Source organism: Drosophila pseudoobscura, chromosome X, assembly GCF_009870125.1.
Source record: "Drosophila pseudoobscura strain MV-25-SWS-2005 chromosome X, UCI_Dpse_MV25, whole genome shotgun sequence".
Taxonomy (NCBI): domain Eukaryota; kingdom Metazoa; phylum Arthropoda; class Insecta; order Diptera; family Drosophilidae; genus Drosophila; species Drosophila pseudoobscura.
Genome location: NC_046683.1, coordinates 32,140,453 through 32,164,767, shown reverse-complemented (window position 1 = coordinate 32,164,767; position 24,315 = coordinate 32,140,453). Strand labels below are relative to the sequence as shown.

General features: G+C 42.3%; 1 protein-coding gene and 1 long non-coding RNA gene across 2 annotated transcripts; one reads left to right on the top strand and one right to left on the bottom strand.

The window, feature by feature from the left end:
* Positions 1 to 14,125: 14,125 nt before the first annotated feature.
* On the bottom strand, positions 14,126 to 19,122 carry LOC117184724 (uncharacterized). Its single transcript, XR_004470156.1, has 2 exons — positions 14,905 to 19,122; positions 14,126 to 14,822 (listed from the first exon to the last, which is right to left on the bottom strand). It is a non-coding gene; the product is annotated as an uncharacterized lncRNA (long non-coding RNA).
* Positions 19,123 to 21,147: 2,025 nt separating this feature from the next.
* LOC117184723 (uncharacterized) lies at positions 21,148 to 22,984 on the top strand. Its single transcript, XM_033383448.1, has 2 exons — positions 21,148 to 22,653; positions 22,731 to 22,984. Exons 1-2 carry the CDS (start codon positions 21,706 to 21,708, stop codon positions 22,737 to 22,739), a joined length of 957 nt encoding a protein of 318 aa, XP_033239339.1. The 5' UTR covers positions 21,148 to 21,705; the 3' UTR covers positions 22,740 to 22,984.
* Positions 22,985 to 24,315: the final 1,331 nt, after the last annotated feature.

Here is a 24,315-nt window from a genome sequence, read left to right as displayed (position 1 = left end):
ATTTTGATTGGTCCGCTTTGTACTTGTGCACTGATGTCACAAAAGCCACAAACATTTTTTACAATGCTCTTGGCACATTTTTTGATTCTTGTGTCCCGCTTTCTTGTCCGATTAGATCTGGAAAACCCCCTTGGTTTACCAAAGAGTTATCCAGTCTAAAAAACTTAAAATCAAGACTTTATAACAAATTTCAAGAAGTGGGTTCTCCTACTTCTCATTCTCGTTATGTAATAGCTCGGTCAAACTTTTCAGTTCTTAATGCTCAATGCTATAAGAACTACCTATCTCGTTGCAGGATACATTTTTCTCAGGACCCTAAACAGTTTTACTGCTTCGTAAACAGTAAGCGTAGAACGTCCGCACACCCATCCTCGCTATCATTTTGTAATACGTTCTCAAATAATGATCAGGCAATTGCCGATCTTTTTGCCCAGTTTTTCCAAACCACCTATTCTGAGGAACGCTACTCTGGTCAACCGTACCCATACGGATTACCGAGGTCGAACGGCATTTTCAGTCCCTTGTTAAATTAATTTTCCTTACTTCATGATTTTCGACTAGTTAAGCTGGTGTTTTACCGGCTCCAGACGGGATTCCAGGTTGTGCACTCAGGTGCTGCGCCGAGGCACGGTGTGGACCCTTGCTTAAACTATTCACCCTGTCCATTGATTCCTCTTGCTTCCCCCCAATCTGGAAGGAATCGTTTATAATTCCTCTCCATAAAAAAGGTAGCAAGTCTGATGCAAAAAATTATAGAGGTATAGCAAAGTTATCCGCTATTCCCAAATTGTTTGAGAAGGTTTTAACTCCGCACTTGCAACATCTCTGCAAGTCACTTATATCTCCAACTCAGCATGGATTTATAAGGCGGCGATCAACCACCACGAACTTGTTAGAGTTTACCTCTTTCATTATTAAAGGCTTTCAAGGTAACTTACAGACGGATGTTATTTACACCGACTTTAGTAAAGCATTCGACTCTGTAAACCATTCCCTTTTAGCACATAAACTTGACCTTTTAGGGTTTCCGCCCAACCTCCTGAGATGGATTTCTAGCTATCTTTGTTCTAGGTCTCAAAGAGTCCTCTTCAAAAACTCCCTCTCTTTAGCAGTAAAGGTTTCTTCGGGAGTACCACAGGGCAGCCATCTAGGCCCCTTACTCTTCACACTCTTTATTAATCACTTGCCTTCAGTAATAACATACTCTCGAGTACTTATGTATGCGGATGATGTTAAACTCTGTGTCCAGTACAAGGACATTTCATTTCATTCTCGCTTGCAATCCGATCTCAATAGCTTTCAGTCATGGTGTTGTGCAAACTTGTTACACCTTAATGCCTCGAAATGCAAAGTTATGACATTTCATCGTTCTAACCCTTTGTTGGCTCCCTACACCCTATTTGGGGGTTCTCTTGAGAGAATTACCTTGGTGGATGATCTGGGTGTTATGTTAGATCCCAAGTTAAAGTTTTCCGAACACATTTCTACCATGGTAAATAAGGCCATGGGCGTGCTTGGGTTTATAAAGAGGTGGTCAAAGGAATTTGACGACCCCTATATAACAAAGACTCTCTATACCTCGCTTGTTCGTCCGATCTTAGAATACGGCTCCTCTGTATGGTGCCCTCAGTACAAAGTACACCAGGACCGTATAGAATCAGTACAGAAAAACTTTTTACTCTTTGCTCTGCGGGGCCTTAACTGGGATGCGGGTGTAAGACTCCCATCTTACTCTAGTAGACTATTATTAGTAAACCTCCCATCCTTAGTTAACCGTAGAAAAATGCTTGGTGTGATATTTATGCACAACTTGATCAGGGGTGACATAGACAGCCCTGATCTGTTGAGCCGCATAAACTTCACGATTCCTATTAGACTGACTAGAAACTTTATACCGTTGTTCCTTCCACTTTGTAGATCGAATTATTCCTTGCATGAACCGTTTAGGGTCTTATGCTCGGATTATAATTCCCTCTACCATATTATATCCTCCACTAATTCTCTTCCTCTTATTAAATTACTAATCCTTACACACCTTTCTAGTAATTAGTAATTGTAGTGGTATTTGTATTTTGTATTTTATTGCATGCTTAATTTCTTAATAAGTTTAGTGCTAATTTTCCTCGAAGGTTAGTCTAATATCTATCTTTCTTGCATGCTCGCGTTTGGTTCGGCTACGCACCGCGCGTCATGCGGCAGCGCCCCTCGGTCGGTTGGGCGGGAGGAGGGCTGCGTTTTGCCTGGGATCCACGCGTAACAGCCTTCTGCTGGTGTCACACGGGCCACTTGACGGTGCAGTAATTGCATCGCCTCTTGATAGATGCAGTCATTGCATGTCAACGTCCAATATAACCAAAAAATGAATGCCTAAGAGGTATACTCTAAACTTGGTTAACGCTTCTATTACTGCCAAAATCTCTAATTCGTAACTGCTATATTTCCGCTGTGCATCAGTAGTCTTTTTGGACATATAATAGACCGGGTGTAGCTGGCGATTTCTGTAATAGAACTGCACCAAAACCATCAATTGTGTGTACTTCTGTATCGTAAGTCTGATTATATATATTCAATACTGGGTTCTCCGTCAGCAGTTTTTTAAGATATTAACGGCATTCTCTTCATATACATCAAATTTAAATTTTGTCTTGTTCTTTGTCAACTCCGTTAAAGGTCTAGCAATGCCTGCATAATTCGGGATAAACTTTCTAAAATACCCAGTCAGTCCCAAGAAACTCTCTACTTGTTTGAGTGATTGTGGCATTTTAAACTTTGATACGGCATCTATTTTTTCTGTTGAAGGATAAATCTTACTGTTTTCAATTATATGACCAAGAAATTGAATACGGGTCTTCAGAAAGTGGCATTTTTATACCCGATACTCAAAATGAGTATTGGGGTATATTAGATTTGTGGTGAAAGTAGATGTGTGTAACGTCCAGAAGGAATCGTTTCCGACCCCATAAAGTATATATATTCTTGATCAGCATCAATAGCCGAGTCGATTGAGCCATTTCTGTCTGTCCGTCTGTCCGTCCGTCCGTCTGTCCGTCCCCTTCAGCGCCTAATGCGTATATCTAACGTATATCTCAAAATTTCGCCCCACCCCCATCCGCCCCCACAAAGGACGAAAATCTGTGCCATCCACAATATTGCACATTCGAGAAAACTAAAAACGCAGAATCATAGAGAATGACCATATCTATCCGGTTGCTGAATTTGGATCAGATCAGGTCATTTTTATAGCCAAAAGGAACAAACCAATTTTCACTGGCTACGCAGCGCCCGACGTCACGCTCAGACTGATTTTTTGTCTCTCTCGCACACACTCTTTGTCGTGTCGCTTAATATTAGCGCCATCTGCCGGAGGAGAGCCATACTGACTTAGTATCGGGTATAACTGTAGAGTTGCGGTGTCCGCAGCAACTCACAACGTTCCCCCTCGTTATACCCGATACTCAAAATGAGTATTGGGGTATATTAGATTTGTGGTAAAAGTGGATGTGTGTAACGTCCAGAAGGAATCGTTTCCGACCCCATAAAGTATATATATTCTTGATCAGCATCAATAGCCGAGTCGATTGAGCCATGTCTGTCTGTCCGTCTGTCCGTCCGTCCGTCTGTCCGTCTGTCCGTCCCCTTCAGCGCCTAATGCTCAAAGACTATAAGAGCTAGAGCAACGATGTTTTGGATCCAGACTTCTGTGATATGTCACTGCTCCAAAAATATTTCAAAACTTTGCCCCGCCCACTTCCGCCCCCACAAAGGGCGAAAATCTGTGGCATCCACAATTTCGACGATACGAGAAAACTAAAAACGCAGAATCGTAGAAGTTTACTATATCTTCTAGAGTGCAAAATCTGAACCAGATCGTATAATTATTACAGCCAGAATCACGAAAACAATATCACTCTTTCTCGCTCTGTCTCACTCTAACACACAGGTTTCATGGTCGGTTTTGCCAATTGCAAAATATGAGTTCAAGGATCTCAGAACCTATAAAAGCCAGAGCAACCAAATTTGGTATCCACACTCCTGTGATATCGGACCTTGACCGTTTCCTGTCCAAATTTCGCCACACCCCCTTCCGCCCCCGCAAAGGACGAAAATCTGAGGCAACCACAAATCTCAGAGACTATTAAGGCTAGAGTAACCAAATTTGGTACACACACTCCTTTAAGATGTCACTATAAAACGTATATCTCAAAATTTCGTCCCACCCCCTTCCGCCCCCACAAAGGACGAAAATCTGTTGCATCCACAATATTGCAAATTTGAGAAAACTAAAAACGCAGAATCATAGATAATGACCATATCTATCAGATTGGTGAATCTGGATCAGATCAGATCATTTTTATAGCCAAAAGGAACAAATCAATTTGCAGTGGCTACGCAGCGCGTAGCTCAGACTGATTTTCTGTCTCTCTCGCACGCACTCTTTGTCGTGTCGTTTAATATTAGCGGCGTCTGCCAGAGGAGAGCCATACTGACTTAGTATCGGGTATAACCGTAGAGTTGCGGTGTCCGCAGCAACTCACAACGTTCCCCCTCGTTTCATGTTCAATTCTAGGCCAAAATCTTTGAATGTTTCGATAACTTCCTTTAGATTCTTCATAGCTTCTTGTTCTGTCTGTGCTGGAATAATCACGTCATCAACGTAGGGTAAAGCAATACCTTTGCTGGACAGATGTCGAAATATCGCATTGACGTGCCGCTGAAAAACTCCTAGTGAATTTGAAAATCCAAACGGGACTCTCAAAAATTGATATTGGCCTCGCTGAGTTACAAACGACGTGTACTTCCGACTAGATTCAGAAACCGGCACATGAAAAAACGCATTCTTAAGATCAATCGTGCTGAATATCTTGGCCTCTTGCAATCAGTCTAGTTGATCTTCAATAAGCGGCAAAGGAAATCGGTCTTTGACAGTTACCTTATTGATCCTCCTGTAATCAACACAAACCCTTGCCGAACCGTCTCGCTTTTTAACAAGGACTATTGGACTTGTAAACTCCGATGTAGATTCTTCGATAATGTCATTTTTAAGCCACTCTTCAATCTGTTCATCGACGATACGCGTTTCCGTAAACGCCATTCTGCGCGGACGCGAAAATATAGGAGACTCATCTTTTAATACGATACACATCTCTACATTTGTTGCTTTTGATTTGTTTGGCACATAATTGTCTATAAGTTCGCGTACTTCTTTTTTGGCGGATTCACTTGCTGCTTCATTAATGTCAATCACGTCATTGTCAATTTCCGCACAAATTTTCATTATATTTAGTTCGTCCCCGCTCGACATATTGCGCACTTGAAGTCCGTTTCTATTAAAAACGATTTCCGCCAGTAAACACAGTTCTTCTCCAATAATTAGCTTCACGTCGATAAGTCTGGTTGGTACTACATAAAAATCTAACAAGAATTCACTATCGTCAATTAGAACAGCGTGTTTAAAATGTCCAACTGGTTTTATCCTATCAGAGTCACAATCGTCAAATCCAATAAGAACAGTTGTACAGTTTTCCAACTTCGGCTTGCCAATCTCGCGATAAAAGTCTTCCCGCATAACGTTGAACTTGCTGCCCGTATCAAAAAGCGCGATACACTTTTTATTTTCAAATGCGACTTCTTTGTGTGTGATATCGGGTTTTGGCTGCAATCTACGCGTATTTACTGACGTTGCACCAAACTTTTCAATTTTACAATCTTTAGAAATATGCCCGAATTGATTGCATTTGAAACACTTTCGACCTTTATCTTTATTTTGACAGTTACTCGATAAGTGACCTTTACCACCGCAATTATAACTTTTCACTTCTTTCTTATCATCTTTGTTCATGCTTTGACTTTTTTTGTCGGTTTCTTTTATATTGATTTCATTTCGCTTCGACTTCTCTTTTTCCATTTGATTTTCTTTTTCCATAATTGTTTTATAGCACTTTAATTTTTCTTTAAACTGATTTATATTTGTTGCGCCGTACAAAATTGTCTTATTCACACCTTTTCCATCTATGTCGTCAATCAAATATTGGATAAACGTGTCGTCTGCAATACTTCCTCGTGATGAAATGTCTTTCATTTTGTAGAAATATTCGAATACACACTCATTGTTGCCTCGTTTCGTTTGCGCGAGTTGCTCATGAATTTGCTTGCTGGTTACATTCGACTTAAATTCTGACAATAATGCCTGCTTGAGGGAATTCCATGAATTCAAACCTCTTTCACTCAATACAAACAATTTCGCGATTCCTTTTAGAGCTTTTTTGGCGAACAAAAACCTTTGGAAATCATTCCATTTCATTAGCGTCGCCTGTTCCTCGTATTCTGTTATCCACACTTCGACTGGAATAGTATTAGTGCCGTCGAAACTTTGAATGCTGTCGTCATATCTCTCTCCACTATTTGTTTGTATGTTGTAGCGTGTCTTCTTTGTTCTGTGTCTTCGTTTTTCCCTGCAATGTTTTCTATGTTGGCATGGTCTGCCGTCTCAAACGAATTGTTGCTATCCTTTTCTTTTTCATCATCATCCTCTTCATCCTCAGTTTCGTCGTTGCTTGTTTCATCATGCGCTAGCAGGGTCATCGAACGCAAATTGCAAAACACATGCAAGAAAAGGTCCTCACTAGTATAACTGATTCCCAACACATTGCATATAGCCACAAGATCACTATGTGTTATATTATTTACTGCGTATTCCTTCTTTGCTTTGTACCTCTCATCATTTTCGTCGTAGAGAAAGCCAGAAAATTCGCGTAATCTTTTTCGGTTGATTCTGTCTCCCTCGGCCTCGAACACGAATTTATGCAGTGCCGCTATGCACTCTTTCTTGCTCGAGCGTAGATTTTCACATATTAAATCATTTAAATACGGCATTGTGGGGGAAAAAAATGTATATTTTCGTTTCTTCTTCAATAGTAACCACTTTTAATTCATTCCCGGAGGAGCGCCCAAGATGTGGGGTTTTTATTTACTTTAGGTTTAATAATTAATTTGTATTTAATGTTTGATAAGTTTAGGATAAATGTATTCTTTATTCTGCGTCGTTTTATTCTTCTTCTCTGCGGCCGTCGTCGTTTTTGCGTCTTTTCAACCGCCGTCGTTTTATTTCTCTGCTTGTCTCTTCCTTGCTCGTCGTCTTCTTCGTGATGGCATAATCGTTGTTCGTCGTTCTTTTTAGTGATGGGATCATCGTTGCTCGTCATCTAGGGATCTTATCTTCATTTGGTATTTTGTGTGGTACACCAACCCACATATATATAACCATAGCGTGAACAATGTTCTCAGGTTTGCCGATGGACTCCAGCGAGCTTAATATAGCGGATGACTTATCCACTAGGCTGTGAAGCTGCTGACTGTTTGACCTTTCCACAGGTTGTAGTGCAAACAATGCCCCAATAGCTTCTAAAAATATAAGAGTAGGATTATCAAAACGGCTTTTGAGTTTTGCTAGGGCCTTCGGATAGTTTTCGCTTGTAACCTGGAATGCCTAAATTGTATCTAATGCCGGCCCCGTGAGGCAGGTCAGCAAATAATTAAACTTTTCTATATTAGACAATCAAGACGCACAACAATTTGCTCGAACGAGTGAATGAAATTCTTATAGTTTGCATATGTTCCGTCGAAAGTGGGTAGCGACAACCTTGGTAACGATGACTTCACTGGCGGTGGGTGGCAGTCCGGCGCAACAATGCTGGCGTTCAGATCTCCTCCCATTTTTTCCTTTATGGCTAGCTTGATTGCTATGTATGTATCCTCCAAATCTGCCCGTCCTTCATCATTCGGACTAAGGTCTTCAATATTAGCTTGGACATTTAAAACATTCTTGAAATACGTTTCTAAGATGTTCAACCGATAGCGAAGCTCATCATTGCATATCGGGGTTTCCGATTTAGCATCTACCACAGATTTGATCCGAGTTATATTTCGTTTTATATTGCTCCGTTGGCGTTTTAAGTCTTCGAGCGTCGTCATTTTGTTGTGTAGTGTAATAAATAACGCTGACACAGAACTAGAGCTTCCAAAAATAACAACAACAAAAAACGCAGCAAGCAGCAGCAGCTAGAGCACAAATCCAACGGTGAAAGCAAAAGCAAAAGTTCCAGCAGCGGCAACGAAAGCAAAACGAAAGTGAAGCAGTGGAATTCCAATAGAAAGAATGCGTTGATCGATGGACCAAAGCAGGTAGCTGCAAAGCGAACGAACCGAGAATGCAAGCGCCGTTGAATGCGTTGTGGGTGACAATCGAATGATAAAATTAAGCGAGAACGGCGAGATCAAGGCGAAGACAACGATCCCGCGATCTAGACGAACAATTCTGATACGGTTTTTGGAACTTTCGATTGCAGCTGCGAGACGAGCGAATGTTGTAATTGTTGCCTTTGTAGATTGCGATTAGTTTAATTGTTCACAGAAGAATTAACATAACACACATGCCCCACGTTGGGCACCAAAATGTTTGTACACGGAGTGTTTTCCGCATTAATGTTAATTCACGGATGGGGGTGTGTTAGTCTATCAAAGTCTATACAAGAAAGGGAAAAGTCGATCGAATAACTATTTATTACAAATCTTACTGCTTGAGTACTGGGCATAAGAGAGAGAATACAGTGGTAAATTTAGTACAATTATGGTGAGAGTAAATACAAAAAGTGAGCGTAGGCTCTCTATTTTACGAGGGTCATTTGAATACTTGTTCCTTAAAGGATTTTGACCGAACATCCCGGCCCCGTTGAAAGGACTGCTTTCAAACCACCGGAAGAATTGCCAACTTGTGTATTGGCCTGCAACATGTTCCATTTGCAGTGCGGAGGTGCACCACTCGTACAAGTCCATCCTTCCCAAGCACAGTAGACTGCACTCGGCCTAGTTTCCAGCGTAGCGGTGGCAGGTTGTCCTCATGGATGATGACCAACGTGCCCTCGGTGAGGTTCGTTGAGGGTGCTGTCCACTTCGTGCGCGATAGCAATTCGTTGACATAGTCAGCAGACCATTGCTTCTAAAACCGTTGCTTGACGGCCGTAATCGCATCGTAGCGGTCCATACTTGACAGCTTGATATTCTCGAGGGACCTTTCAGGTAGTGATCGCAATGATTCGCCAACCAAGAGATGACCAGCCGTGAGAGTGCTATAGTCATTTGGGTCTGACGAAAGCGGCGATAGCGGGCGCGAGTTGAGGATCGATTCTATCTCGACGACGACAGTGCTCAACTCTTCAAAGGTGAACCTGGTGTTGGCCAGCGTACGATTTAACAGCCCCTTTGCACTCTTGACTGCCGCTTCCCAAAGGCCTCCGAAATAAGGTGCCCTGGGGGGAATAAAATGGAAATTAATAAAGTCAGATGCGCAAAATTTATAGATTTCATCTTGGGTCTGCTTTAAAAACATAAACTTTTTTAGTTCCTGCAGTTGATTCGATGCCCCTACAAAGTTAGTGGCATTATCGCAGAAGATGTCTGTCGGCAGCTTACGACGACCTCCCATCCGTTTCAATGCGTTTAAGAACGACTTTGTTGACAAATCAGAGACTACTTCGATGTGAACGGCCTTGGTGAGAAGGCAAACGAACACGGCTATGTATGCTTTTGTAGGTCCCTTTCCTCGAATGCGTAGATATGTGTTGATGGGTCCACAAAAGTCAACTCCACAGCGTTCAAAGGGTCGAGCAGGAGCGAGTCGCGTAGGCGGTAATGAGCCCATGAGTTGTTGTAGCAGCTTCGGTCTGTAGCGAACGCAGTGTACACAGGAGCGAACAATTCTACGTGCCAAGTCTCTGGCGTTAACGATCCAATACTCCAAACGAATGAGAGCGACTAGGGCTTAATGTCCAGCGTGATAGTTCCGAATGTGCAAATGGCGAATATAGTTCCATACAAATTAGGACTGACTAGGCAGCAGCAACGGATGTTTTTGACCGTCTTGTAGGTCTGAGTATTCCAAACGTCCACCAACCTTGATAAGTTCGAATCCGTTCACGACTTCTAAAAAGGGAGTAAGAAACTTTAAGCTGCTTTTTAATGGTTTTTGCTTCTGAAGTAAACGGATGTCCTCTACAAAATGAGTTTGTTGAATGTTCCAAATAAGGCAATGTGAAGCAAAACGAAGTTCATCTGGCGTCGGTGAGGTTGCGGTAAACGTCGATTGCTTCCGACATCTCCTTATGAACCTAATCATCCAAGCAATGAGACGCAGACTGTGAGTGTACGAGCTAATATTATCGACGATGTTGAGGATATTATTTGTCTCGTGTACGGCAGCAAACAAACTTTTCCGATTCTCCGAGTTAACCATGTCCATGTCAATTTCCACCAGTGGCGGGCCAGTTTAGTAAATCTTCGACTAGAAACGTAGGACCCGAAAACCATGGAGACTTAATAAACTCGCTCACGTTACAGCCTCGCGACAGAATATCAGCAGGGTTTTGATGTGTTGGCACATAGCGCCATTTTCCATCAGACGTTAAATCCTGAATATCGGACACTCGATTTCCAACAAAAGTCGATAAGGTGACTGAGTGTTGTTGCAGCCAATGCAATACGAGCTGTGAGTCGCTCCAAAAATAAGATGTGATAGTGTGTTTACTTAATATGGCCTTGACTTTGTTATACAACTGAGAAAGTAGATGTGCGCCGCATAGTTCAAGCTTCGGAAGAGACTGTTTCTTCACTGGTGCTACTCTAGACTTAGAAGTGAACAATTTCACTGTGACCTGTCCAAGCGAATTCTCCGTGCGCACATAAACAAGGCAGCCGTATGCCCGAATCGATGCGTCGCAAAATCCATGTATTTGAATGCTCCTAGTATCAGGCTGCAAACAAAAACGAGGTACCGCTAGTGACGACAGTGAATTCAGCGATTCCAAACACTTGCTTCAAGCGTGGCTTAAATTCTGGGGGACAGACTCGTCCCATTCGGGTTTCAAAAGCCACAACTCCTGAAGAATGATCTTAGAGACAATGACTAACGGTGATAGCAGACCGATTGGATCGAATAGCGACGACGCAGCAGACAAAATTTTTCGTTTTGTGGTAGTGGGATAGACTTCCTTTGGATTAAATGTGAAACTAAATGCATAACTTCGTTGATGCCAAGTTACGCCGAGTGTGCTGCTGACTGAGTTTTCTGAAATGTTTATTTCGTTGGTAGATTCGTCTTCAATCACGCCTGGATGATTTGAATGCCACTTGCATAATGGAAACTGACCACGAGCGAGAGTTGATGTGATTTCAGTTTTTAGTTTGAAGAGTGTATCTATATCATCAGCCCCACACAAAAGGTCATCAACATAAAATGCAGCTTTAACAGCAGCAGTTTTAATGCAAACTACGAGTTGCGAGAAATGGGGCAGACGCAGTCCCATATGTCACTGTATTGAGTTGGTATGTTTGAAGATCCGTATTTGGAGATGCTCGCAACAAAATGTACTGGAATTTTCTATCCTTCTCACACACAAGTACCTGTCTGTACATTTTTGTGACGTCGGCTGTGATGCCGAACCTATGCATGCGGAACCGCAGCAATTGCAAGTACAACTCATCCTGAATGGTAGGGCCGACTAAAAGTAGATCGTTAAGTGACCTTTGAGATGTTGTACGGCAAGAGGCCATTTGATTTTCTTTTTCCATAATTGTTTTATAGCACTTTAATTTTTCTTTAAACTGATTTATATTTGTTGCGCCGTACAAAATTGTCTTATTCACACCTTTTCCATCTATGCCGTCAATCAAATATTGGATAAATGTGTCGTCTGCAATACTTCCTCGTGATGCAGGATTCCGCGATTCCTTTTAGAGCTTTTTTGGCGAACAAAAACCTTTGGAAATCATTCCATTTCATTAGTGTCGCCTGTTCCTCGTATTCTGTTATCCACACTTCGACTGGAATAGTATTAGTGCCGTCGAAACTTTGAATGCTGTCTTCCACATCGCGAAAACTGATCGCAAATCGTGGCGTCATATCTCTCTCCACTATTTGTTTGTATGTTGTAGCGTGTCTTCTTTGTTCTGTGTCTTCGTTTTTCCCTGCAATGTTTTCTATGTTGGCATGGTCTGCCGTCTCAAACGAATTGTTGCTATCCTTTTCTTTTTCATCATCATCCTCTTCATCCTCAGTTTCGTCGTTGCTTGTTTCATCATGCGCTAGCAGGGTCATCGAACGCAAATTGCAAAACACATGCAAGAAAAGGTCCTCACTAGTATAACTGATTCCCAACACATTGCATATAGCCACAAGATCACTATGTGTTATATTATTTACTGCGTATTCCTTCTTTGCTTTGTACCTCTCATCATTTTCGTCGTAGAGGAAGCCAGAAAATTCGCGTAATCCTTTTCGGTTGATTCTGTCTCCCTCGGCCTCGAACACGAATTTATGCAGTGCCGCTATGCACTCTTTCTTGCTCGAGCGTAGATTTTCACATATTAAATCGTTTAAATACGGCATTGTGGGGGAAAAAAATTTATATTTTCGTTTCTTCTTCAATAGAAGAATTCATTCCCTTTTAATTCATTCCCGGAGGAGCGCCCAAGATGTGGGGTTGTTATTTACTTTAGGTTTAATAATTAATTTGTATTTAATGTTTGATAAGTTTAGGATAAATGTATTCTTTATTCTGCGTCGTTTTATTCTTCTTCTCTGCGGCCGTCGTCGTTTTTGCGTCTTTTCGGTACCGCCGTCGTTTTATTTCTCTGCTTGTCTCTTCCTTGCTCGTCGTCTTCTTCGTGATGGCATAATCGTTGTTCGTCGTTCTTTTTAGTGATGGGATCATCGTTGCTCGTCGTCTAGGGATCTTATCTTCATTTGGTATTTTGTGTGGTACACCAACCCACATATATATAACCATAGCGTGAACAATGTTCTCAGGTTTGCCGATGGACTCCAGCGAGCTTAATATAGCGGATGACTTATCCACTAGGCTGTGAAGCTGCTGACTGTTTGACCTTTCCACAGGTTGTAGTGCAAACAATGCCCCAATAGCTTCTAAAAATATAAGAGTAGGATTATCAAAACGGCTTTTGAGTTTTGCTAGGGCCTTCGGATAGTTTTCGCTTGTAACCTGGAATGCCTGAATTGTATCTAATGCCGGCCCCGTGAGGCAGGTCAGCAAATAATTAAACTTTTCTATATTAGACAATCAAGACGCACAACAATTTGCTCGAACGAGTGAATGAAATTCTTATAGTTTGCATATGTTCCGTCGAAAGTGGGTAGCGACAACCTTGGTAACGATGACTTCACTGGCGGTGGGTGGCAGTCCGGCGCAACAATGCTGGCGTTCAGATCTCCTCCCATTTTTTCCTTTATGGCTAGCTTGATTGCTATGTATGTATCCTCCAAATCTGCCCGTCCTTCATCATTCGGACTAAGGTCTTCAATATTAGCTTGGACATTTAAAACATTCTTCAAATACGTTTCTAAGATGTTCAACCGATAGCGAAGCTCATCATTGCATATCGGGGTTTCCGATTTAGCATCTACCACAGATTTGATCCGAGTTATATTTCGTTTTATATTGCTCCGTTGGCGTTTTAAGTCTTCGAGCGTCGTCATTTTGTTGTGTAGTGTAATAACGCTGACACAGAACTAGAGCTTCCAAAAATAACAACAACAAAAAACGCAGCAAGCAGCAGCAGCTAGAGCACAAATCCAACGGTGAAAGCAAAAGCAAAAGTTCCAGCAGCGGCAACGAAAGCAAAACGAAAGTGAAGCAGTGGAATTCCAATAGAAAGAATGCGTTGATCGATGGACCAAAGCAGGTAGCTGCAAAGCGAACGAACCGAGAATGCAAGCGCCGTTGAATGCGTTGTGGGTGACAATCGAATGATAAAATTAAGCGAGAACGGCGAGATCAAGGCGAAAACAACGATCCCGCGATCTAGACGAACAATTCTGATACGGTTTTCGGAACTTTCGATTGCAGCTGCGAGACGAGCGAATGTTGTAATTGTTGCCTTTGTAGATTGCGATTAGTTTAATTGTTCACAGAAGAATTAACATAACACACATGCCCCACGTTGGGCACCAAAATGTTTGTACACGGAGTGTTTTCCGCATTAATGTTAATTCACGGATGGGGGTGTGTTAGTTTTTTCTGCAAACGAATCAAAGTCTATACAAGAAAGGGAAAAGTCGATCGAATAACTATTTATTACAAATCTTACTGCTTGAGTACTGGGCATAAGAGAGAGAATACAGTGGTAAATTTAGTACAATTATGGTGAGAGTAAATACAAAAAGTGAGCGTAGGCTCTCTATTTTACGAGGGTCATTTGAATACTTGTTCCTTAAAGGATTTTGACCGAACATCCCGGCCCCGTTGAAAGGACTGCTTTCAAACCACCGGAAGAATTGCCAACTTGTGTATTGGCCTGCAACATGTTCCATTTGCAGTGCGGATGTGCACCACTCGTACAAGTCCATCCTTCCCAAGCACAGTAGACTGCACTCGGCCTAGTTTCCAGCGTAGCGGTGGCAGGTTGTCCTCATGGATGATGACCAACGTGCCCTCGGTGAGGTTCGTTGAGGGTGCTGTCCACTTCGTGCGCGATCGCAATTCGTTGAACTTGACAGCTTGATATTCTCGAGGGACCTTTCAGGTAGTGATCGCAATGATTCGCCAACCAAGAGATGACCAGCCGTGAGAGTGCTATAGTCATTTGGGTCTGACGAAAGCGGCGATAGCGGGCGCGAGTTGAGGATCGATTCTATCTCGACGACGACAGTGCTCAACTCTTCAAAGGTGAACCTGGTGTTGGCCAGCGTACGATTTAACAGCCCCTTTGCACTCTTGACTGCCGCTTCCCAAAGGCCTCCGAAATAAGGTGCCCTGGGGGGAATAAAATGGAAATTAATAAAGTCAGATGCACAAAATTTATAGATTTCATCTTGGGTCTGCTTTAAAAACATACACTTTTTTAGTTCCTGCAGTTGATTCGATGCCCCTACAAAGTTAGTGGCATTATCGCAGAAGATGTCTGTCGGCAGCTTACGACGACCTCCCATCCGTTTCAATGCGTTTAAGAACGACTTTGTTGACAAATCAGAGACTACTTCGATGTGAACGGCCTTGGTGAGAAGGCAAACGAACACGGCTATGTATGCTTTTGTAGGTCCCTTTCCTCGAATGCGTAGATATGTGTTGATGGGTCCACAAAAGTCAACTCCACAGCGTTCAAAGGGTCGAGCAGGAGCGAGTCGCGTAGTCGGTAATGAGCCCATGAGTTGTTGTAGCAGCTTCGGTCTGTAGCGAACGCAGTGTACACAGGAGCGAACAATTCTACGTGCCAAGTCTCTGGCGTTAACGATCCAATACTCCAAACGAATGAGAGCGACTAGGGCTTAATGTCCAGCGTGATAGTTCCGAAGATGCAAATGGCGAATATAGTTCCATACAAATTAGGACTGACTAGGCAGCAGCAACGGATGTTTTTGACCGTCTTGTAGGTCTTAGTATTCCAAACGTCCACCAACCTTGATAAGTTCGAATCCGTTCACGACTTCTAAAAAGGGAGTAAGAAACTTTAAGCTGCTTTTTAATGGTTTTTGCTTCTGAAGTAAACGGATGTCCTCTACAAAATGAGTTTGTTGAATGTTCCAAATAAGGCAATGTGAAGCAAAACGAAGTTCATCTGGCGTCGGTGAGGTTGCGGTAAACGTCGATTGCTTCCGACATCTCCTTATGAACCTAATCATCCAAGCAATGAGACGCAGACTGTGAGTGTACGAGCTAATATTATCGACGATGTTGAGGATATTATTTGTCTCGTGTACGGCAGCAAACAAACTTTTCCGATTCTCCGAGTTAACCATGTCCATGTCAATTTCCACCAGTGGCGGGCCAGTTTAGTAAATCTTCGACTAGAAACGTAGGACCCGAAAACCATGGAGACTTAATAAACTCGCTCACGTTACAGCCTCGCGACAGAATATCAGCAGGGTTTTGATGTGTTGGCACATAGCGCCATTTTCCATCAGACGTTAAATCCTGAATATCGGACACTCGATTTCCAACAAAAGTCGATAAGGTGACTGAGTGTTGTTGCAGCCAATGCAATACGAGCTGTGAGTCGCTCCAAAAATAAGATGTGATAGTGTGTTTACTTAATATGGCCTTGACTTTGTTATACAACTGAGAAAGTAGATGTGCGCCGCATAGTTCAAGCTTCGGAAGAGACTGTTTCTTCACTGGTGCTACTCTAGACTTAGAAGTGAACAATTTCACTGTGACCTGTCCAAGCGAATTCTCCGTGCGCACATAAACAAGGCAGCCGTATGCCCGAATCGATGCGTCGCAAAATCCATGTATTTGAATGCTCCTAGTATCAGGCTGCAAACAAAAACGAGGTACCGCTAGTGACGACAGTGAATTCAGCGATTCCAAACACTTGCTTCAAGCGTGGCTTAAATTCTGGCGGACAGACTCGTCCCATTCGGGTTTCAAAAGCCACAACTCCTGAAGAATGATCTTAGAGACAATGACTAACGGTGATAGCAGACCGATTGGATCGAATAGCGACGACGCAGTAGACAAAATTTTTCGTTTTGTGGTAGTGGGATAGACTTCCTTTGGATTAAATGTGAAACTAAATGCATAACTTCGTTGATTCCAAGTTACGCCGAGTGTGCTGCTGACTGAGTTTTCTGAAATTTTTAATTCCTTGGTAGATTCGTCTTCCATCACGCCTAGATAATTTGAATGCCACTTGCATAATGGAAACTGACCACGAGCGAGAGTTGATGTGATTTCAGTTTTTAGTTTGAAGAGTGTATCTATATCATCAGCCCCACACAAAAGGTCATCAACATAAAATGCAGCTTTAACAGCAGCAGTTTTAATGCAAACTACGAGTTGCGAGAAATGGGGCAGACGCAGTCCCATATGTCACTGTATTGAGTTGGTATGTTTGAAGATCCGTATTTGGAGATGCTCGCAACAAAATGTACTGGAATTTTCTATCCTTCTCACACACAAGTACCTGTCTGTACATTTTTGTGACGTCGGCTGTGATGCCGAACCTATGCATGCGGAACCGCAGCAATTGCAAGTACAACTCATCCTGAATGGTAGGGCCGACTAAAAGTAGATCGTTAAGTGACCTTTGAGATGTTGTACGGCAAGAGGCGTCAAAGACAACTCTGAGCTTCGTCGAGGTACTGCTTGGTTTCAGAACGAAATGGTGGGGTATATAATAATGCGGTTCTTCCAAGTTAGGGTTCAGTACGAGGGACATATGGCCGAGACTTTCATATTCCTGCATGAACGAGATATACTGCGAGCGAATTTCCGGTAGACGAGCAAGACGTCTCTCAATGGCAAAAAATCGAGTTCGAGCTGTATCGAAGGAACTTTCAAGACAACTTGGATCTTCTTGAAATGGCAAGCGAACGACAATCCGCCCACTGGCATCCTGATGTGTTGTGTCCCTGAAATGGTCCTCACAGCGACGATGATTTGGGAGCATTCTAGCGCTTGGATCGACAATTGAGTCCACTTTCCATAATTGCTGCAAATTCTTGTCGATCGACTCTTCTACAGTCGCCACTGGTACCTCCCAACAACCCAACCAAAAAGAGTCTTCTGCAAAGTGGGAAGATTTGGACCAATGCGAATCTGGCCAACAGCTAGAGCTCCATAGAAGGCTTCGGTCCCCAGTAACAAATCAATACGTTTAGTCCTATAGAACGATTCGTCAGCCAATGGATTGTTAGCTGGTAGGTTCCAATTCGATATGTCGATCTCATTATCTGGCTGGTAGGCAATATGGGATGTGATTCCAAACTGGAGAGTGAGCTGATAGCCGGAAGTACGTGACTTAATAGAGGTAGTCGTACGAGCCTTCAAACTAGTAAGGGAGTCTCCTATACTGCGAATTCCAATGTGGTGTTTTTCACGACGAAGGCGAAGCTTTTGTGCAAAGGTTTCGGTTACAAAATTAACCTGAGAACATGAATCAAGCAACGCTCTACCGAGTTTGTATTCACCTGTGGCATCCTTTACCAAAACCATAGCTGTTGCCAACAAAATTTGATCATCTGCTGCGATCTCCATATGAGAGTATGAAGCAGCTTGATGAGCCGTTTGCCAGGAGGGTTGCGCTGGTTGGAGTACCGGTTCAGTAGTTGAAGATTGTCCTGCTGATGATTGGGGTGGCTGATGCGGCTGAGAGTGATGCAAAGATGAATGATGATTCCGATTACAGGATCGGCAACGATGAGTCGATGAACATTGCGCCACTCTATGACCATTTCCAAGACAATTGATGCAGAGACCGAGGCGTTTTGCATTGTCGTACCGTTGGTTTCTGTTCATAGCCTTGAACTGAGCGCAATTAGAGATCTTATGGCCAGAACTAGAACAAAGTGTACAAGACGGATTAGTGATAGCAAACGACGAGTTTATTTAGTGATTAGAATGACGATTTGACTTATTGGATTCAGCCTGGAATGCCTGAATTGTATCTAATGCCGGCCTCGTGAGGCAGGTCAGCAAATAATTAAACTTTTCTATATTAGACAATCAAGACGCACAACAATTTGCTCGAACGAGTGAATGAAATTCTTATAGTTTGCATATGTTCCGTCGAAAGTGGGTAGCGACAACCTTGGTAACGATGACTTCACTGGCGGTGGGTGGCAGTCCGGCGCAACAATGCTGGCGTTCAGATCTCCTCCCATTTTTTCCTTTATGGCTAGCTTGATTGCTATGTATGTATCCTCCAAATCTGCCCGTCCTTCATCATTCGGACTAAGGTCTTTAATATTAGCTTGGACATTTAAAACATTCTTGAAATACGTTTCTAAGATGTTCAACCGATAGCGAAGCTCATCATTCCATATCTGGGTTTCCGATTTAGCATCTACCACAGATTTGATCCGAGTTATATTTCGTTAAGTACTGGGCATAAGAGAGAGAATACAGTGGTAAATTTAGTACAATTATGGTGAGAGTAAATAAAAAAAGTGAGCGTAGGCTCTCTATTTTACGAGGGTCATTTGAATACTTGTTCCTTAAAGGAGTTTGACCGAACAGAGGAGTTGTAAATGCTTCCATTGCGGATGGAAGGAGGCAAGAGGTTGTGGGACGACTGCGGACATCGGTGCAGTATAAGGGTGCAGTGAAGGACCTTGAGCTACACATCATTCCATCGCTCAGCCAGGACTTGTCTATAGGGATCGATTTTTGGTCAAGTTTCGACTTATTACCACCCAGCATGTCGCTGGCAGAGATAGTTCATGAACCGCAGAACCTCAGCCGGGGGGAAATGGACCAGTTGCAAGCGACCATCAAATTATTTCCTTCGTTTTCCGTTTCCGGTCTAGGAAAGACGGCTCTGCTTTCGCATTCAATTGATGTAGGTGATGCGAAAGCCGTGAAACAGAGACACTTCCCTGTATCTCCTGCGGTAGAGAAATTGTTATATGCGGAGATGGATCGGATGCTCAGCTTAGGGGTGATAGAGGAATCCGATAGTGCGTGGTCATCACCGGTAGTATTGGTGCAGAAGCCAGGTAAGGTGAGGCTATGTTTAGATAGTAGGAAAGTTAATGCGGTGACCAAAAAGGACGCGTATCCGTTACCAAAAATTGATGGGATTCTAGGACGTCTTCCTAAGGCGTTGTTTATTTCGAGCCTGGATCTTAAGGATGCCTATTGGCAAGTTCCCTTAGAGCAGAGCTCAAGTTAATTCCGGCCAGTTTAAGAAATGAAGTTTTTGTGTACCTGGACGACCTCTTGATTGTGTCGGACAGTTTTGAGTCACATCGGAGGGTGTTGAGTAAAGTGGCAAGTTACATAAAAGCGGCAGGGTTAACGCTGAATGTGGAGAAAAGCAAGTTTTGCATGAAGTCATTGCGGTATTTGGGGCATATCGTAGGCGAAGGGGTGATTCGTACAGATCCGGATAAGATTTCGGCCATGTCCGATTTTCCTTTGCCAAAATCCTTAAAGTCGCTGCGTCGTTTCCTAGGTATGGTGGGCTGGTACAGGAAGTTTATAAGCAACTTCGCATCGGTAGCCGCGCCTCTCACGGACTTGCTCAAACCCAGACAGAAATTTTCAATGACTGCAGAGGGTCAGCAGGCCTTTGAAAAGTTGAAGGAGATGCTTTGCTCAGCGCCAGTTTTGCGTAGTCCTGATTTTAGCAAACCATTCTATGTTCACTGCGACGCTAGCAAGACAGGCGTTGGGGGAGTGCTGGTGCAAAAGACGCTGGAAGGGGACGAATATCCGATTGCGTTTGTATCGAAAAAACTCAACAAAGCCCAAAATAATTATTCGGTCACCGAGTAAAAATGTCTGGCCGCAATAGTTTGCATAAATGGGTTCAGAGCTTACATCGAGGGGCATGATCACTTTACTGTGATCACTGTGATGCCTCTTTAAAATGGCTCATGTCACAAGCTGACTTACACTCACGTCTAGCCCGATGGGCATTAAAGCTGCAGAGTTTCTCGTTTAAAATCGAACATCGTAGCGCCAGGCTTAATGTGGTTCCGGATGCTCTTTCTCGCGTAAATGAGGAGGAAGTGGCGACTCTAGACGCGAGCAATAGGTTGTTGGTGGATTTGGAATCGCCAGAATTCAAGGCAGAAGATTACGTGGAGATCGTAGAAAGGGTTAGGGGCAATGTTGATAAGTTGCCAGATCTCAAAATTGTAGATAACTTGTTGTATCGTAGGTCAGATCACGCAACAGGAGAGGTGCTACATGATGTGTTCATTTGGAAACTCTGGATTCCTCAAGGGTTAGTGGTTGACGTTTTGCGTAATGCGCACGACAATCCACTGACTTCCCATGGAGGCATTCACAAAAACCTAGAAAGGATACGGCGGTATTATTACTGGCCTGGTTTGGTGGCCGATGTGAAGAAGTATATCCAGGCTTGTGATGTCTGCAAGACCACCAAGGCCCCCAATACAATCCAGAGACCGAAGATTGGAATTGCGCCCGAATCACAGCGTTTCTTCCAGAAATTAGATGTAGATTTCCTGGGGCCATATCCCCGTTCAAGAAGTGGACATGTAGGCATCTTTATCGTCCTCGATCACTATTCTAAATATGTGTTTCTGAAGGCAGTGAAGAAGTTGACCGCGGACGTGGTAGTCAAATACATGCAGGAAGATCTTTTTCATGATTTCGGGGTTCCGGAGACTATAGTATCTGTTAGGTTGTTTTAGTATTATAACCCTACATTTGTATTTACCTTGCTGCTAGCTTATAATTATTAGTGTTAATCTACAATTGTATTTACTATTAACGTTGTACGAAATATCGTAAGTATCTGAATAAGTATCGATATGAATAATCATCCGATACTTCTAGTTCTGCGAACTAGAACTATGCGAGAACTAGATCGGAATAGAACCAGAGATCGGAGCTGGGTTCAATGAGCACTTTTGCGGTATCGACAGGACAGAGTGGTTGGAAAAGAATTAAGTAAAATAAAATCATAAAAAGTACGACACATCCGTGGACTTTCTGCGCCAATAACTTCAGAAGTGGGATCGTAGCCCTTTAAAGAATCTGCCTACATAAGTATTTGTCTACTGGCATCCCCGACAACGAGTATTTTCCACATTTTATAAATGGCTGAGGAAACCATGGCAAACATTGACAAAGAAAAATTGTAGAGTGGTTGCTGGAGAAGGAGATCATTTTTCCAGCCAGCGCAACACTAAGGCAACTTCGCAAGCTTGCCATAAGTGGTGGAATGGACGAAGTTTCTGAAAGTCTGGTGAATAAATCGGATATTGAATCGGAGGAGAAAGTGTCTGAAAATGAGCAGATCGACGATATGAAAGAAGAAGAATTACTTGACGCCGCAATAAGGGTTGCTGAGAAAAAGAAGAAACTGGCTGCCTTAATGGTAATGGACAACCATGTGACCGATGACATCCGAATGGTCAAGCAACTGATTGCCCCTTTTTCTGCCAGTGAAAATGATGAAGCCTCTGAATGGGTCTTGAATTTTGAACGGATTTGCGGAGGCGTGAACGAAAGCAGCAATTTTAAGCTTCGTTGTGTGCGCATGTTGATGAAGGCGGGAACAGAGGCGGACTTGTTCATGCGTGTCGACAAATCAAAGACTTACGACGAGTTTAAAGGAAACTTCCTAAAAACTTTTGGCCGTAGCAATTCAACTGCCGACGTGGTACTCCTGTTGAAGGAAACCTTTTTCAACCCGGAAAAAAACTCCGTAATGGGATATATTCTTCGCATGGAAGAAATTGCTATGCGTGCCGACATCGAAGAGAAATTGACAGTGCAGTTCATCATTGATGGTTTTCGTGATCGATCTTCCAGTATCGCCTTATTGTATTCAGCGTCGACCATCGGAAAACTTAAGGAGCTAGCTCGACAATACGAGGATTTGAGGAAGAGTACCCAGACGAATTTTAGGCGCACTGGGATGACCGCTTCCGGAAATGACCGGAGCCAGGTGCGCTGCTATAATTGTTCAGCACATGGCCATTATGCTTCATCGTGTCCCGCACCTAAGCGGGAGAAGGGATCGTGTTTCCAGTGTGGATCTATGCAGCACCAGGTGAAGGATTGCCAACAGAAGCCTATGTCAGCCCAGCGATCCGTGGGTACAGCCAGCAACCCGCCGATGGACGACAGAGAGGAGAACAATATTTTTGTTCCTATTGTTAATCAGGTAGGGGTATATTTTTACACTGATATAAAACGCAGGTATCAAATTAAATTTCTTTCTGGCATGTTGGACACCGGTAGCGCTATTAATTTGATGCAGCGCTCGGCGATAACTTATGAAAATTTTGATGGTGTACTAAGACCGACAGAGTATTTTGGAGTTAACGGTTCGAGAATAAGCATTTTTGGAAAAATAATTGTCAATTTAGTTTTTCATAACATTGAAAAAGAACTTATATTTTTCGTTGTACCAAACAACTATATTTCGTATAATGTCCTTCTGGGGCGCAGTTTCCTTGAAAATTATGGAATAAAATTAATTTTTGAAAATGAAATTGAAAATAGAGTATTAGTGAACAGTGACTTAGATGAAAATAGAGTATTAGTGAACAGTGACTTAGATGAAAATAGAGTATTAGTGAACAGTGACTTAGATGAAAATAGAGTATTAGTGAACAGTGACTTAGATGAAAATAGAGTATTAGTGAACAGTGACTTAGATGAAAATAGAGTATTTGTGAACAGTGACTTAGATGAAAATAGAGTATTAGTGAACATTGAGAGTGACCAAATTGAAAATGTAGTATTGACAAATAGAGACAGTGAGATGATGTTATCACATATCAATAATAATGGATTATTGAAGGATGAAAATTATGAGAATAAGATTAGTGTCCAATTGAATTGTAAAACCATTGACCTTATATTGAAAGATAACGAGCAAAAGCATATGGCAAGTGAATCATTAGAAAGAACCAATTTAGATATACCGTATATATATAGTATTGAAATAACAAAAGAAGAGGACAACTATAATATCGACCCAAAGCGAACTGATAAAGAACGTAGTAAATTCATGGAATTGATAAAACTTAACTATTCAGACTTAACTAACATTCCAGCAATTCAACATAACTACGAAATGAATCTCAAACTTAAATCAGAAGAACCTGTACGCACTGTTCCGAGAAGACTTTCATATCAGGAGAAGAAAGAAGTAGACACCCAAATAGATGAACTATTGAAAAAAGGCTTCATAAGAGAAAGTAAATCGCCTTACAGCTCTGCAATAGTATTAGTTAAGAAAAAATCAGGGGAAAAAAGAATGTGTGTAGATTACAAACAGCTTAATAAGATTTGCATTCGTGATGGATATCCATTGCCACTAATAGACGACTGCTTAGAGAGATTAGAAGGGAACACAATTTTTACACTTTTAGATTTGAAACACAGTTATCACCAAGTAAAAGTAGCAGAAAGTTCGGTGCAGTATACAGCATTTGTCATACCTAGCGGACAATATGAATACACAAGAATGCCTTTTGGGCTTATGAATGCACCAGCAGTATTTATGAGATTTATTAATTTCATTTTACAACCATTAATTCGCGAAGGTAATGTAGTAGTTTATATGGACGATATCGCTATAGGTTCCAAGTCGTTGAACGAACATCTTATAACAGTAGGTAGAGTTTTAAAAATTCTCGCAGAATATCGACTACAAATTAAGGTTAGTAAATGTCAATTTGGTTATGAAAGTATTGAGTTCTTGGGATATACCCTTTCTGGTAGGGGAATAAGCCCAAACTGTGAACACACAGCAACCATTAAGCATCTGCCATTGCCAAAAGATCGCCATGAAATGCAAAAGGTTTTGGGATTATTC

Bases quoted from the DNA above. Each gene is read 5' to 3' on its own strand.
- LOC117184723 (XM_033383448.1), top strand. From the start codon at position 21,706: ATGGACGAAGTTTCTGAAAGTCTGGTGAATAAATCGGATATTGAATCG.